The 14,289-nt window shown below is 29.7% G+C and overlaps 2 protein-coding genes across 14 annotated transcripts; one reads left to right on the forward strand and one right to left on the reverse strand.

Moving 5' to 3' along the window:
- The first annotated feature begins 2,579 nt into the window (after positions 1–2,579).
- LOC110619333 (trihelix transcription factor ASIL2) lies at positions 2,580–5,525 on the forward strand. 13 transcript variants are annotated; one of them, XR_006351277.1, is made up of 4 exons: positions 2,581–3,622; positions 4,047–4,092; positions 4,874–4,965; positions 5,159–5,525. XR_006351277.1 is itself a non-coding variant. In XM_021762699.2 (3 exons), the coding sequence occupies exons 1-2, from the start codon at positions 2,620–2,622 to the stop codon at positions 4,951–4,953; spliced, it is 1,083 nt and encodes a 360-aa protein (XP_021618391.1). In that variant the 5' UTR covers positions 2,580–2,619; the 3' UTR covers positions 4,954–4,987; positions 5,156–5,525. The 13 variants fall into 13 exon arrangements, 9 of the variants coding, with proteins under 9 accessions (XP_021618391.1, XP_021618389.1, XP_021618390.1 ...); XR_006351278.1 differs by having other exon boundaries at positions 4,874–4,987; positions 5,156–5,256; XR_006351279.1 differs by having other exon boundaries at positions 4,874–4,987; positions 5,159–5,256.
- A 491-nt stretch (positions 5,526–6,016) lies between these two features.
- Positions 6,017–6,973, reverse strand: LOC110619335 (LOB domain-containing protein 21). Its single transcript, XM_021762707.2, has one exon. The coding sequence runs from the start codon at positions 6,785–6,787 to the stop codon at positions 6,272–6,274; it is 516 nt and encodes a 171-aa protein (XP_021618399.1). The 5' UTR covers positions 6,788–6,973; the 3' UTR covers positions 6,017–6,271.
- Positions 6,974–14,289: the final 7,316 nt, after the last annotated feature.

Here is a 14,289-nt window from a genome sequence, read left to right on the forward strand (position 1 = left end):
GTATAATTTCTAAGTTATATGAGAAATTATTTTTATATGCAACATGATATGACTCGTACTTTATTCTTAATCAAATTGAATTGGTTCGTCCATTAATAATATAGTCTCGATTTAATTCTATCCGTTTGGATTAACGTGATGACACGACTATTAATCAGCTAAGAATATTAACGAGAATCAAGATCAATGTTTATGTGCATAGGATAGATGATTGATGTAATCATATATAGCATTAAAGTCTAACTAAATATGATCATGGGGCCAAAGATGTGATGTGTTATTAACCAAATATTCAAAATCACATGGTGCAATATTCTATGACAAATGCAAAGTGATAGTGTTTTCTTCTCAAAAGGTGAGGTTGAACAACTTTAATTTGTCTTAGAAACTTGGAAAATTATCATTCTTGTGTGGCTTCTTCTGTGACTGGTCAATGAAATGTCTCACCATAAAAAGTTATTATTTACTTTGAAAGTTCAAAATTTAAGACCTAACTATGAAAATAACTGACAAGATTGCTTTACCTTTTTAAGGATTGTATACTATTGATATCTCTCCTGTTTAAAAACTTTTTCACACAAAATGGATCCCCGTATGAAATCTCTTAATGTGGTTTGCATATGTAAATGAGTATGTCTTAGAGCTTTCGAGACATGGCCTTGTTATTGTCTCCTCCATCGTCCCTGGGTCTTCTCCCGGTGTCTGCTTGGTGCTTGCCTTCTGTTGCTTTCCTACAGACTAATTTGTCTTCTGTTCTCGCTAATTTTGGAGCTGTTGTTGTGCTTTTATGATGTTCTCTTCTCAAGTAATGATCCAACGGCCGAGCAAAGATAGTGCATCCCCAGTGGTTTATCCAACTGTTTAGCTGAGCTTCAAGTCTTGGTAGATGGCCTATAGGCCTTTGCTTGTATTGAGCTAAGCCTTTTGATTAATTATATTTTTAATTAAAAAAATAGCGATAAAATACTATTTTTATTTTAAAAAAGATTTTCAAAAACTATAATTTTATTACATTTCAAAAACTAATATATAAACTATTTTATATCTCTGTATAATTATTTTTATAATTTTCTAAAATCTATTCTTAATAATTCTCTCTCTTATAATTATTGATTAAAGAAATTAAATGAGATATATAAATGATAATTTAATCCAATTAATGAGTATGTTAATGCAATTTAAATAATTTAATTACTTTTTAATATAATGCAAAAAATTTTAAATAATAAATAAAAGTCGATGGGAGGAATAATATATAATTATTTTAATAATAATTAATTACAAATTTATAACAATAAGTAATATATATTTACTCCTCCCAATGATGGGAGCAGTAAATTATTTTAAAAAAATATAAAATAACTTTTCATATTTTAAAAATATTATTAAAAACTCTATAAATAAATTTATTAATATTATTTTATTTTAAATTAAAATTAAATAATAAAAAATAAATTATTTTTGTTGAAAAATATTTGGATATATTTAATTTATAACCAATTGAGTTGAGTGAAATTGAAATATTTTAGTTTAATTATTCTATAAGTAATTCTTATAAATTAATATCTTTAAGCAATAATTGAAATAAAAATATTACAAAAATATGTTTGGAGAATATAAACTGATAATTTCATTTTATACTTTAAATTAAGAACTAATTTTTATAATTAGTATTCTAATTAAAATATAAATTTATAAATTTATGCTATTAGAAACCACAACCACAATAATAATAATACTTAAATTAGAAACAATTACTAATCAATCTTTCTAGCATGGTGAATCATTAAATTAAAAAAAAAATTAAAATGTGATAGTAATTTTAAAAATTTTAAAAGTTTATACCTTTAATTTGAAATATTTTTTTATTAAAAATAAAATAGATTGTATTAAAATGGCACTAAAAATAAAAGAAAATCAAGGCCCAACCCAATAGAATACTATAAATAGTTATAAGCCCAAAGGGTAAAAAACCTTACAGCCATTTGAGGAGGGAACCAAGTCCTGCTTCCGCTTTGGAGCCACTGAGCTCCTACCGGGATGGCTGAGGATTTCATAGAACCAAAAAAAAAAAAAAAACACAAACCGAATGAACAAATCAAGATTCATCTCCATCCTCTGAGAATAGCCTTCCATAGTCGGAAACAAATAGAGAGAGAATTTGTAATTTGAAATACCTTTACTTTTAATACTAAAATGTGAAAAAGAAAAATTTCTGCTAACATTATTATTTTAAAATTATTTTTCATATTAAAAAGTGAGGGCATTTTAAATGAAAAATACTAGCAAGATTACTATTCTAAAATCATTTGAATTAGTGATTGGTATTACCATTTAAAAAAAATCACAATTTTCCAAGAGATAAAATTGAGGGGTGATATTTTAATAAATTTTTTAAAATTATAGATAATGTATTTTTAAAAGGAAGAGATTAAGAAAAATAGTAGGAGTATGAGCACTCGGGAAAGCTCTTCCTTTTTGAAGAGTAAAAAATAATTTTTTTTAAAAAAATATAGAAATTAAATAATAATTTTATTTTTCTTGAGTCAAATTGCTTTTAAGTATTGGAAAAAAAGAAAAGAAAAGATGGGATTGAACGATTTTAACATGCACATGTAGATGTTAATCATCCAAACACTGCCTTATAAAGTCATTTCCCGTCTAACCCCAATACGGGAAGCTGACGTCATTGCCGGTCTCAATGCACGGCCATCTCTACCCTTACCCCTTTCCACCTCTCCCACGAATCCGATTCTTTTCTCTATTATCCTTCACCCCCTTTCCCTCCGGCGTACTTTAGCACCATCCGCCATCCACTCTCCCACCTCCCACACTCCTTTACCCCTCTTTCCCATGGACCCCATTCGGTCAGTCCATCACTCCACCCGCCCCTCCGCATCTGGCGGAGGCGGCGGCCGTGAGGACTGTTGGAGCGAAGGCGCAACTGAAACGCTGATAGAGGCGTGGGGGGACCGTTACATTAATCTCAACCGCGGAAATCTCCGTCAGAAGGACTGGAAGGAAGTAGCCGACACTGTCAACGGCCGTCAAAACGGAGTCAAGCCACGGAAAACGGACGTCCAGTGCAAGAACCGAATCGATACGTTGAAGAAGAAGTACAAGCTCGAGAAAGCTAAACCACCTCCATCCAAATGGCCGTTCTATTATCGGCTCGATTCCCTCATCGGGGCTAACGCTACCGTTAACCCAAAAAAGAAGGCCGCCGCCGCCACCTTCCCTGTGAAATCCACGCCAAGCATAAAGCCGGAGCTTTATACAGGAGTCTCAAATTCCACGGAGGCATCTTTCGACGACGAGAAAGACGAGGACGACGATGATATAGGGTTTGATGAAAGAGCCATAAAGAAGCAGCACAGGATCGAGGACGTTGATTTCTCTGATGGAGCTGCGTGTAGAGAGTTAGCAAGAGCTATATTGAAGTTTGGGGAGATATATGAGAGAATCGAGAGCTCTAAGCAGCAGCAAATGGTGGAGCTAGAGAAGCAGAGAATGGAGTTCACTAAGGAACTAGAGTTCGAGAGGATGAACATGTTCATGGATGCCCAATTGGAGCTCGAAAAGAAGTCTTCAAAGCGTTCGAAATACGCCTCATCTGGTTCAGGTGAATTCATTCCCATTTAGCTGCTTCTTGTTTGGATTTTTGGTATTGAATTTGGTTGAATTAGAACTGCATTTTCCTTCATAATGTTTGGTTTGAGTCCAATTTATTGCAGATAATGCTATAGAAACTTGTATTCTGATGGGTATGCAAAAAACAATGTAGATTTTTGCAGTGTAATTCTTTATCTTCTGCATTTGATGTTGGGTTTTTAGGGTAGTTTTGTTAAGTTTTGGACAGGATTTAGATGGTTTCGGATGTTTCTGAAAGGTTTCTTCCATGAAACCAGTTTATCTGAGTGTATTGGAGCTGTATTGCAGGGGCTCGTGCATCAGTGTTGAGGGTGCAAGTCCAATTGCTAATTTGATCATGTTTAGGATATTTTTCAATTCGTTTAGGGTGAATGGTTGATTTTCCTTCGTGCCAGATGTGAAGCAATCGAGGGAATAGAGAATGTTTGAAATACTTTCCATGTAAGTATTTTATTTTTTACCACTGAATAGTGAGGAAGAATCCACAGATGTATATCTTTGAGACCATTCTCTCTCTTTCTTCCATTCCTGAGTTATGAATGAGAAGTTCGTGGAACACATTGAAACCTACAAGCCTCTGAGTTTTTCTTCCTTGATTGGGACTGAGGACCAAAAAGTTAAACGGAGCTGCTGCAAGTATTTGGCCCTTTGTTCTTCTGGACATATAGATTGCTTTAGCTGATTCGCCCTTGGTTCTTTCAAAGTCTCAAACTTTGCCAATTTACACAGGCTTGGCTAGGCAGACTGTCAAACAGCTTCTTGTTGACTTGGCATGCCATTTAATTAAACCTATTCTAATCTGAGATAGTGTTGGATTGAAAATGCATAAATTCTGCTTAACCTATTGTAGTGTACTCATATTGGCCTTAAATATTTCCAGTTTGATCTTATTCACCAGAAATGGTATGATCTGGTTACTTTTGCCATATAAAATACCAGGCAGAGGAGATAACTGAAACCAGAACCAAATGTGGGTGATGTGTTTGATGTTCTGTTTTTTGGGGCAAGGCTGCGATGTTTTGGCAATTGGTGATGCATCATCTATTGTGAAGTTGTCTACAATTTTTAATATCTGTTGATTCTGAATGTTAGCTGATCCATGGTGATACTGTAAAATAGAAGGCAGTTGCATTTAGAGTGGTCTATTTGTGAACACACATGTACAATCATTATTGTACAAATTTACCAAATTTTCTAAGATACAGCATGATCTTCGATGCAGTCTGCTTGGCGTCATATCTCTGTCTCTTTCTTCAAGATGCACATGCATGCACTAACCGACATTCAGAGACATGCATGTGATTGCGGGTCGCAGTATGTACTTATTCACCCAAAGGTCCTTTGTGGTTCAATTTTATGTTGTACCCTTTCCATTACCATGTTCAGTCTATTCTAATAAGTGGATGTGATTACTCTTGTAATGACTTTGAAGTTAATGTTGCATATTGAATTTTCCGTAGACACAAGGTCTAATAAGCATTTGATGGATTGTGGATACTTTTAGCAGGAAAGACATTATAGGTGAAGTAACATGGGCACTTCAATACTGAAAGCAGTGCTACTACAATGTGGATATGCAAATCAAAGCCCTCTGGATCGCTAGCTGAAAACTGGGAGTTTTCATTCCTATCATCCGGAGTCTATAAATCATCAAAGATTCAGATTTGAAGCTTTTGTAAATGATTAGCAAGTAGTGTAACTATTGTTGTAACATTATTCCGTCCCAAGTGATTAAGTTGTTCTGCTACAGATTCTGTACTTGCTGATGTTCTAAACTATAACCTATGTCACCATCTTACCTTCTTAGGCATCTTCTGTAAGTGATGAATATGTTGTAAAATTGTGTTCTCAATAAAGTATTGATGTTTGTTGAACAAGTGGTCTTTTCGGTTGATCCTTTTACTATTTATATGTGGATTGATTCATTGTCAGGAAAATTATACAAAGTTTTCAATGTCAAACAGATTAGTTTGGCACTCTGAATTCTGAGGCATTCCCAATATTGATTGAAAGCCAAAAGTTTTACCTGTGTAAATACACTGCTGTTGCAAGGTGATTGCTCCATGCTTTGGCAGAGGTTATTGAACCAGTGCTCTACTGAAGAGTGAGGATTCCTTTCAGTTGTAAATTGAAATGCATGAGAAAGTGTTGAGAGAGAATGCATATCTTTGGATTCGCATTGCACCCAAAAAAGAAAAGCGAATGGCTATTGGCTACTTGTGGGGTTGGAGACATCATTTGCCCAAATGCTTTGTTTCAGGGTTTTTGAGGGCTCTTCTGAATTCTACTTTTTCTTCTCTGCCAAATTACTGTTTCCTTTCAGGGGGTTATACTGAACAGGAAAAGAAAAGAAAAGAAAAGAAAAGAAAAGAAAATTTCAAACATATGCATTTGATCCTTTGCCTAATTCTACAAGATAACGTCTAGAGTGAAAAGTAAATAAAAACTCGCACACCTTTTGAACTGGACTTTAAAATTGTGAATATTATGAGAATTTCCCATGGCGTTCTTAATTCTTTGATTGGGAACATATACCGAAGACCAAGTTCATGAAATTAACACTACTGATATAGAGAAAAGAGGGTATTTGAGACACAAGGGAGACAGCAGAGAAAAGATATCAAAATATATATGGGAATTGGCTTAAATCATTCATGAGTCCATCTTGATTCAACTCAGATGAACTCAGGCCAAAACTTTGGATCAATCCTCCACAAATAGCAGGAAATTCAGAGAAAGTTGTCAAGCCACTGCGATCATTCAAGATAGCAGCAGAAGAAGAAGAATTTGCAGTATATCGAGCTAGACGAGCTCTAGCAATGGCAAGATCAAACTGAAGCTCAACCATCTTTCTTTGCAGCAAAGCTATAGCTCCAATGCAACCGTAGACAGGATCTCTTAGCCTTGCTTCAGCCTCATAAGCCAGAGAATTAACCGTGTCTTCTCGTTGCTCTTCAGGAACTTCAGTCAGGATCTTGCTCACATTGCTTGCACCAAAGACCTTGTGTACTTTGGCAAACTTTTTGGGCTCATCAGATCTAAAATATGGTGCAAATATGCAATTGGGTATGCATCTTCTTTTCAAGAACTTGCAGGCTGCACATGAGGAGCTTGAACGAGGTTCATGGCTTCTCATTTTTGCTTCATATCACATCCATTTTCGCTTTCTATCCACCTTATATAAATAGGCTTGCACACAGGAAACATCTTCATCTACAATGCTCCATTGGCGAGATCGGTTAGTGGGTTAGAAGGATCTGGCCACAGACTGGTTTACGACCTGAACCGGCCTTGAACCTTACATACTGTATTGGTTTTAGCAATCTAAAACCTAAACCGGAATCACAATTTGATCGGATGGTTTGATTTTGATTCAAATTATATATTTATACACACAGATATATTTTATTTAAAAAATAATATGTTATAAATAAAAACATACTATAAAAAATTAAATTGAATAAAATCATACAAAACACATAATTAGAATTGAAACAACAATTAAATTTAATAAAATTAACGCCTTAATTATTGTAAATCAAAATCAATTAAAAATATTTATGATCTATTTAGTTCAAAGTGAGTTCAAGCTAAATTTAGTTAAAATAATCATCGTAAGCTGACACAACTAGAGCAGTACAAATTTAACCAAACTGAAGTGATGCAATAATGGTATTTGGCCAATGTTGTTCCAACTTTATCTATGCAAGATGCTAGAAGAATTGAAAAAAAAACCTAATTTTATTAAATTTTTGTAGATAGGAAGTGGGATGGGTCCCAATAATTGAATATGGGGGCAACACTGGGATTTAATGGTGATTTCAGAGGAGATGAGATATGATAGTTGATGAATAAAGTATGGGATATTTGATAGCATTTTCAATGAATAAAAAGGAAAAATGAATAAGAAAAAAGAAAGCAAAAACCTTGAAGAAAGCTGGCCTTTATCCATGAGATATGGGAGCCTGAAAGAAGGTGAAAAAATAAAGCCCTGAAAAGACCACTTGGGAATCTAACATCAATTAGTGGAGCCACTAGAAAAAATTCACTGTTTCTGTACATTAAGAAATATTTATATTGTTTTTATTTTTTTTTTCTTTATTTTATGTCTAATCAATTAAGAAATTTGACCCAAATTAGCCAAATTGGCTTTCAAGTGCAATTGAGATGGTTATTGATTAGATTTCTTCTTCTAAAAAGCCTACAGTACTGAGAGATTGGAATGAACTTGTGATCTAAGAAGACCATCTCAAACCTATTCTAGATTTTTATATTTTATGCTATTTGAAATATTTAAGAAAATTAATCAATGAAAAATAATTTTATAATTAAAAGAAAAATATTTTCTGAAATTTATAAATTTTATTAATATTGTAAAACTTTATAGAGATACATTCACTATTCATCATTTTTTTTAATTCAACAAAAATAAATTATTTTTTTAAAAAATATTTTTTACATATAAGTTATTTACATAAATAAATGGAGCTAATGAATTTTTTGCTTTAATTGATTTAAGGTTAAATTATGGATGAATTTTAAATTATTGTTAAAATTTTAAAAAATTTGAAGTTAAATCTAAATCCAAAAGAGGAAAAAAAGAACAAATGGTTGTATCTTTAAAAATCATGATTTTTTTTTTACCTATCAAATCAAAAAGAAATTTTTTTTTGAAAAAAAGTAACTTAGAAAGAAATTTGTGGTAGGGAAGAAAGAAAGAGCAAAAAGAAAACTTGTGATAATGCTTCAAAGTTCAATGGTCATCTCCTTGCAGAGGTCCACTCCTTTGCCCTATCTTTTTTCCCATGATTAAATCAAATACACGCGCTTTGCTTTTATATGATTTATTTTTTTTATTTTACTGTAATTCGATTTTGAGTTTTGTCCATTTTATAATTTAAAAAAAATAAAAATAAAAATTTTGATAGGCAGTATTTTAATTATTTAACTGAGTGAGCAACTATAATATTTAATATATTTATTTATTTGTAAATAAATATTTTATTCGTTTAAATTAAATTTAGGAAATTAAATATTTCTATTATTGGTGCTTAAATTAAATGAAACGTAAAAGATTTTATCTAGAGTAAGGTCCAATGCGTGATTTCACGCTCTATTGAAGAGAGTGGAGCTAAAGGATTGCGGATTTGAAAAATGGGCCGGCCCAAATATTATTGATTGTAGGTCCACACTGGTGTTGCTGGCTTGCTGCAAGGACCCCACCATTCTTCATTTTCAGTAAAGCATTTTCACATTTCATCATTTCATTTATGAGAGGAAAATTGGCTATTTTAGATTATTTATGGGATTTATATCTGAATAATCATATATTTATTTGATATTTTATAATTTAAAAATTCAAAATTTACCTTTACAATTTAAACTTATTTATTTTTAGTTTTTATGAATAGCACATTAAAAGTCTTCCTTAAGAAAATAAAATTAAAATAAAAAGTTTTAAAAAATAAAGAAAAAAATTAATGGGCCTGGGCTTGGATTTTATTAAAATAATGCTCACACATGAATGGGTGCAAAGTTATAATTAGCCCATTGACTTTTCAAAAATTATGAAAGGAATGTGCAACTATCTCTACTCATACTTTGTGGGTTCCACAAAAAAAAAAAAAAAAAAAAAATAACGATTTGGTTCACAATTCATCATCAATTGTTTATCTCATTCAAGTGTTATTTCTACCTTTGAATTCTAATAAAAGACAAAAATAAAAAAAAAAGAACTAGTGAAAATAAAATAAAGATTATTCAAAACTAATGAAAGGTAGAATGTGTGTATACATCAATTCATCTATCTCTTATAAAAAAATCAAATTTTTAATAAAAAAAAATTACTATTTAATCCTTATAATATAGTGAAATTTACTTATTAATCTCTCGATTTAAAAAAAATGTATTAAGACATCTTTAACATTTTAAAAAATCTACTATTTAATTCCTTTGTTAATTTTATTATTATATATTTTACTATTTAATTTTTATAGTTTTTAAAAAATTTATTAATTGATCCCTTAAATTCTTAAAATGTTGATTAATTAGTCCCTATATATTAGGACATTTTAAATTTTTTTGCAATAGTTAATGGTTAAAAACTAATAGAAGGACTAACTAATAAATTTTTTAAAATATTAGAGACGTTTTAATACATTTTTTAAAATTGAGAGATTAATTAGTGAATTTCTCAATATTATAAAAATTAAATAGTAATTTTTTTTAATTAAAATTAATATATAATTTATAATTATAATATTTTTAAAATAGGACAGTGTTTAGTTATTAAATAATCCATCCATTAAATCCTCTAATTTAAAACACTGTTGAATTCTATAGCTGACCCTTAAATATTAGTAAGAAGGAAGGGCCCACAGCTCCAATTTTTGTTTGATCTTCTTGGCTAGAATGTTCTCACATCACTAGCTCTCTCTTTAAATTGTAAAACTCTATTTAATTTGGATTGAAGACATACTCTATAAGGACAAAGCAACTATCTGGGGAAGGTCTTAGGGAAAAAGTACCAAAAAAATTTAAAAAATTTTTTACATCTAATATTAAAATAATATCTCGTAGTATTATTTATTATAATAATTTTTAAATACTATTAATAAATTATAATATAATAAATAAAATATAATTATTAATACTTTTTAAAAATAAAATATATTTATAATTTTATAATTTTTAATTTTAAAATTTATAATTCAATTTATATCAAAATAATATCCCGTTATACGATTTTTAAATTAAATTTTATAATGGAATCCACATAATCCTAACAACCCTAATTATTTAATGGTGCTTGTTTTGGTTATTAATAGAGGGTTGTATTTTAGCATTTGGGCTGTGCCATAATAACAAGGTTTTGCAGTTTTTGGCAGGCCAAATTCCAAGCATTCTTGCAGTGTCCCAATCTGCCTATTTTGGCTGTGTAATTCAATTTACAATCATGAAAGTGAATTATTAAAGCTTTTTATTTTTTGTTTTTTCATGTGGAAGGATCAAAGCATCCTATGTTTGGAATACCTATTCACAAAAATTATCAGCATATATCACTTTATATATTTAGTTATCAAATATATAAAAAAAATTATATTTTTTAATACGTATAAAAAAAATAAAATAAATAAAAATTATAGGACATAAAAATATATAAAACTATAATTAATATTTTTGTATGTTAAATTTGATGGTAAGTGTATTTTCATTTTAGTAAATTTGAAATTTAATTTTTTATATATTAAAAAAAATCAACTAATGCATAATAGGGTATGGATCTCATCAGAAAACAATAGAAATCAATATTTATGAAAGGGAGATATTCAATAATTTACTTTCTGGATATTAAAGAATCACATTTTTGAAATTGGATGTGAGATAAAATGGTGATTAAAAAATGATAAAAATTATTGAGTGAAATGCTTGTATTATATAGAATAATTATATAGTACAAGTAGTTAATAACATAAAAATATTTTTATAAAAATAATTATTTCTTATAAAAAATAATTAGTTATATCTTTAAATTAAATATAATATAATAATGTTACTTAAATTTAGTAAGAATCAAAATCTTTTTTTTTTTTAAATAAGGGTTAAATTTCATTAAAGAGTATTTAAAAATTATTTATTCTGAATAGGAATGCCTTTTAAAATAGTAAAAAAAAACTACAAATTAATATTTAAATCATAGGTATCCAATATATAAAAAGAAATTTACAATTTAATTTATGAATTTTATCATTATTAACAAATCAGTTTCTCAATTTTCAAAAACGTATTAAAACGTTTTATATAATCAAACTATTAACAAATCAGTCCTTTCATTCACCGTAATTCTCTTTTCCATTAAAAATTGATGAAAAAGGAAAGAACATTTTGAAATCTCAATTTTACCCTTTTCAATCCCTATTTAATTATACATTTTCCATAAAATCGAAAGGATCCATTCTATATTCAACATTGATCAAGTACCAAAAGGATCTCACTTCTGTTCATAATAGTCAAAGATCAGGCGTTGAAAGGATCCATTCTATCTTCGTGAGAATGTCTGGCATCAGCGAATCGATGGAAAGCTAGGATGGTGATTATATGAATGTGAATTGCTTCTGCGGGAAAAGAGCGGAGGTTTGCATATCTGAATTTGTTATTAATCTAAACAAGTTGTATTATTATTGTCGAGATAACAAATGTGAATCATTTCTTGGATGGTGCATTCCAATAAATGTTAACCCTCCAACATTAAACAGTACAGGTGTAGAATTAAAAATATTCAAAGCCAACTTTTCTTTCTATTATTGTGATCATAAGACTCATTCTCACTGTTTTCAATCTCTCTGTTATTGTTACTAGTATAATTTGATAACCCATCATCAATACTATCACAATCAATAATAAAGTCCCCATTTGACTCTTCAGTACTAACCTCATTGTCAAATATAATTTCTTCAGGTAAATCATCTCCAGCCTCACTGTCATTGAACAATATATCACTTTGAAAATCAATTTGTAGTGATTCATTGGCCCCTCTCCCTAACTGCCCACTTTCACTAACCCTTTCCTGTCTTATCCCTCTACCTGTAAAATTACTTCTTCCTTCCTTCTCCCTTAATATCACATTCTTGCCCCTACCTTTTGTGGACCCATTCCTACTTAATGGGGGAATGTTTCTACCTAAGGCATCACCAAGGTTAATATCCTCACCAATATTACCACCCTCACCAAAATTAATGCCCTCACCAGTATTATTGCCCTCACCAATAATACTAACCTCTTCTTCATCATCATCATCAGGAATCTTAGTTTTCAGAGGAATCCCTTTACTTATACAGTCAAAGGTAAACTATGACTAGATTTGTACAACTCAAAAGCCAACATTAAATCATCATCATTTTTTATGCTCATGCCACCACTAGCAACAAATGTAACAAATGATGCAGCTATGTTAAACATCTTATAAATATCAAACAATAAGACTATATATAAATACCTTGCAATGAGGATATTATATATTTCATTAGTTTTACTTTCATATGTCAACATTACTATAAATCTCTCATTCACAGCCATATCTTCAAATCTACACACATGAATCGCATATTCTTTAATTAGTCAAAACCCCCCAAAAAATACACTAAAACCATTAGTAACAATAAGTGATACCCACATGCTTTACTTCAATACAAATATTATGGTCACACATCTATAGAAAAAAATAAAAAAAAAAGCATAAAAAGTTATATGTCCCTACTTGTTTGACAGAAATCAACAAAATAGGGACCACAATTTCTCTTCGACATAAACCAACAAAATGGAAAAGAGAGGATTTAGGGAAGAAGAGAAAAGCTAGGGATTTGAGAAGAGAGGTTATCGACTTGGAGAGAAGACAGAAAGTTAGGGATTTGGGAAGAGAGATGTTATCAATTTGGAGAGAAGAGAGAAGTTAGGGATTTGGGAAGAGAGAAGTTAGAGATTTGAGAAGAGAGGTTATCGATTTGGGGAAGTTACACTAAGGTTATTTTGGTCTTTTCATCTTGTTTTTAACAGAAAAGAGAGTTATAGTGGATGGAATGACTAATTTGTTAACAGTTTAATTATCCAAGAACGTTTTAATATATTTCTGAAAATTGAGAGGCTAATTTATTAATAATAGTAAAATTAATGGATTAAATAGTAAATCTCCCTAAATAAAATTAACAAGAAAAAGGGGAGAGTCAAATGCTCATTTATTAGACAATAAAAAATAATTTCAATTTGGTGACTAACTTTCATGGAATTAAACAGGAAAATATTGGTGCCAGCCACTTTAATTAGTTGAGAAAAATATTTTTAAATACAATTAAAAATAATCATGGATGTAACGGTAATATTACACTTTAAAAAATTAAATTCAATTTTTTTAAAAAAATATTTACATGAATTCAATTCAGAACAAAAATACAGCCAAATGAATCTCCTATAAAAAAAATAGAGGAAATCCACTTAATATTGACCGAATCTATCTAAAAATTTTCTGAATTAATCTTTCATATATTTTTAAATATTCAAATGTAAATGAAGAAATTTATTAGAAAGAAGATTAATTAGGTTAGGCTAGGTATCTTAATTAAATAATTTGAGCTATTTGTTTATAATTAAGTAGCTTTCAATTTTTAAATTGAAAAAATCATTTGACAGGTTAATCCAAGAATGTCAAACATTACTGTCTGCTATAAAAATCTAGAAGAAAACACATCAAAAATAAATAAAAATAAACACATTAGCGCCCATTTGATATTTTAATTTGGAATTGATCATCGTTTGATTTTTTTTGATAGGTATATAAAATAATAAAAAATATCGGATGATTTAATGGATAAAATTTTTGATACTTAAATTGATAAAAAATTTAAATTAAATTAAAAAAAAGATTAAATAGATAATATATTTAGAGATTATATTTTTAAATAGTTTATCGGTAATCTTATTCTGATAAGATTTGGATTCTGTAATTGATTCTTAATTAATAAAATAAAAAAATTTGAATTTTCATAAGATTTTAGTCAAAATGAATTTGAGAGTCTATTTAATCTGAAATGGATTATAGAGGTCAAATTTCTTAGCTTTTAATGGTTCTTATGGTAAGTATCAAGA

This window comes from Manihot esculenta, chromosome 7, assembly GCF_001659605.2.
Source record: "Manihot esculenta cultivar AM560-2 chromosome 7, M.esculenta_v8, whole genome shotgun sequence".
NCBI classification, from domain to species: Eukaryota; Viridiplantae; Streptophyta; class Magnoliopsida; order Malpighiales; family Euphorbiaceae; genus Manihot; species Manihot esculenta.

Excerpts from the sequence above, each read along its gene's own strand:
- LOC110619335 (XM_021762707.2), bottom strand. The coding sequence starts at position 6,787 with ATGAGAAGCCATGAACCTCGTTCAAGCTCCTCATGTGCAGCCTGCAAG.
- LOC110619333 (XM_021762699.2), top strand. The coding sequence starts at position 2,620 with ATGTTAATCATCCAAACACTGCCTTATAAAGTCATTTCCCGTCTAACC. Across the intron at positions 3,623-4,873 it reads ATACGCCTCATCTGGTTCAG|TCTGCTTGGCGTCATATCTC; the intron begins GTGAATTCATTC and ends TCTTCGATGCAG.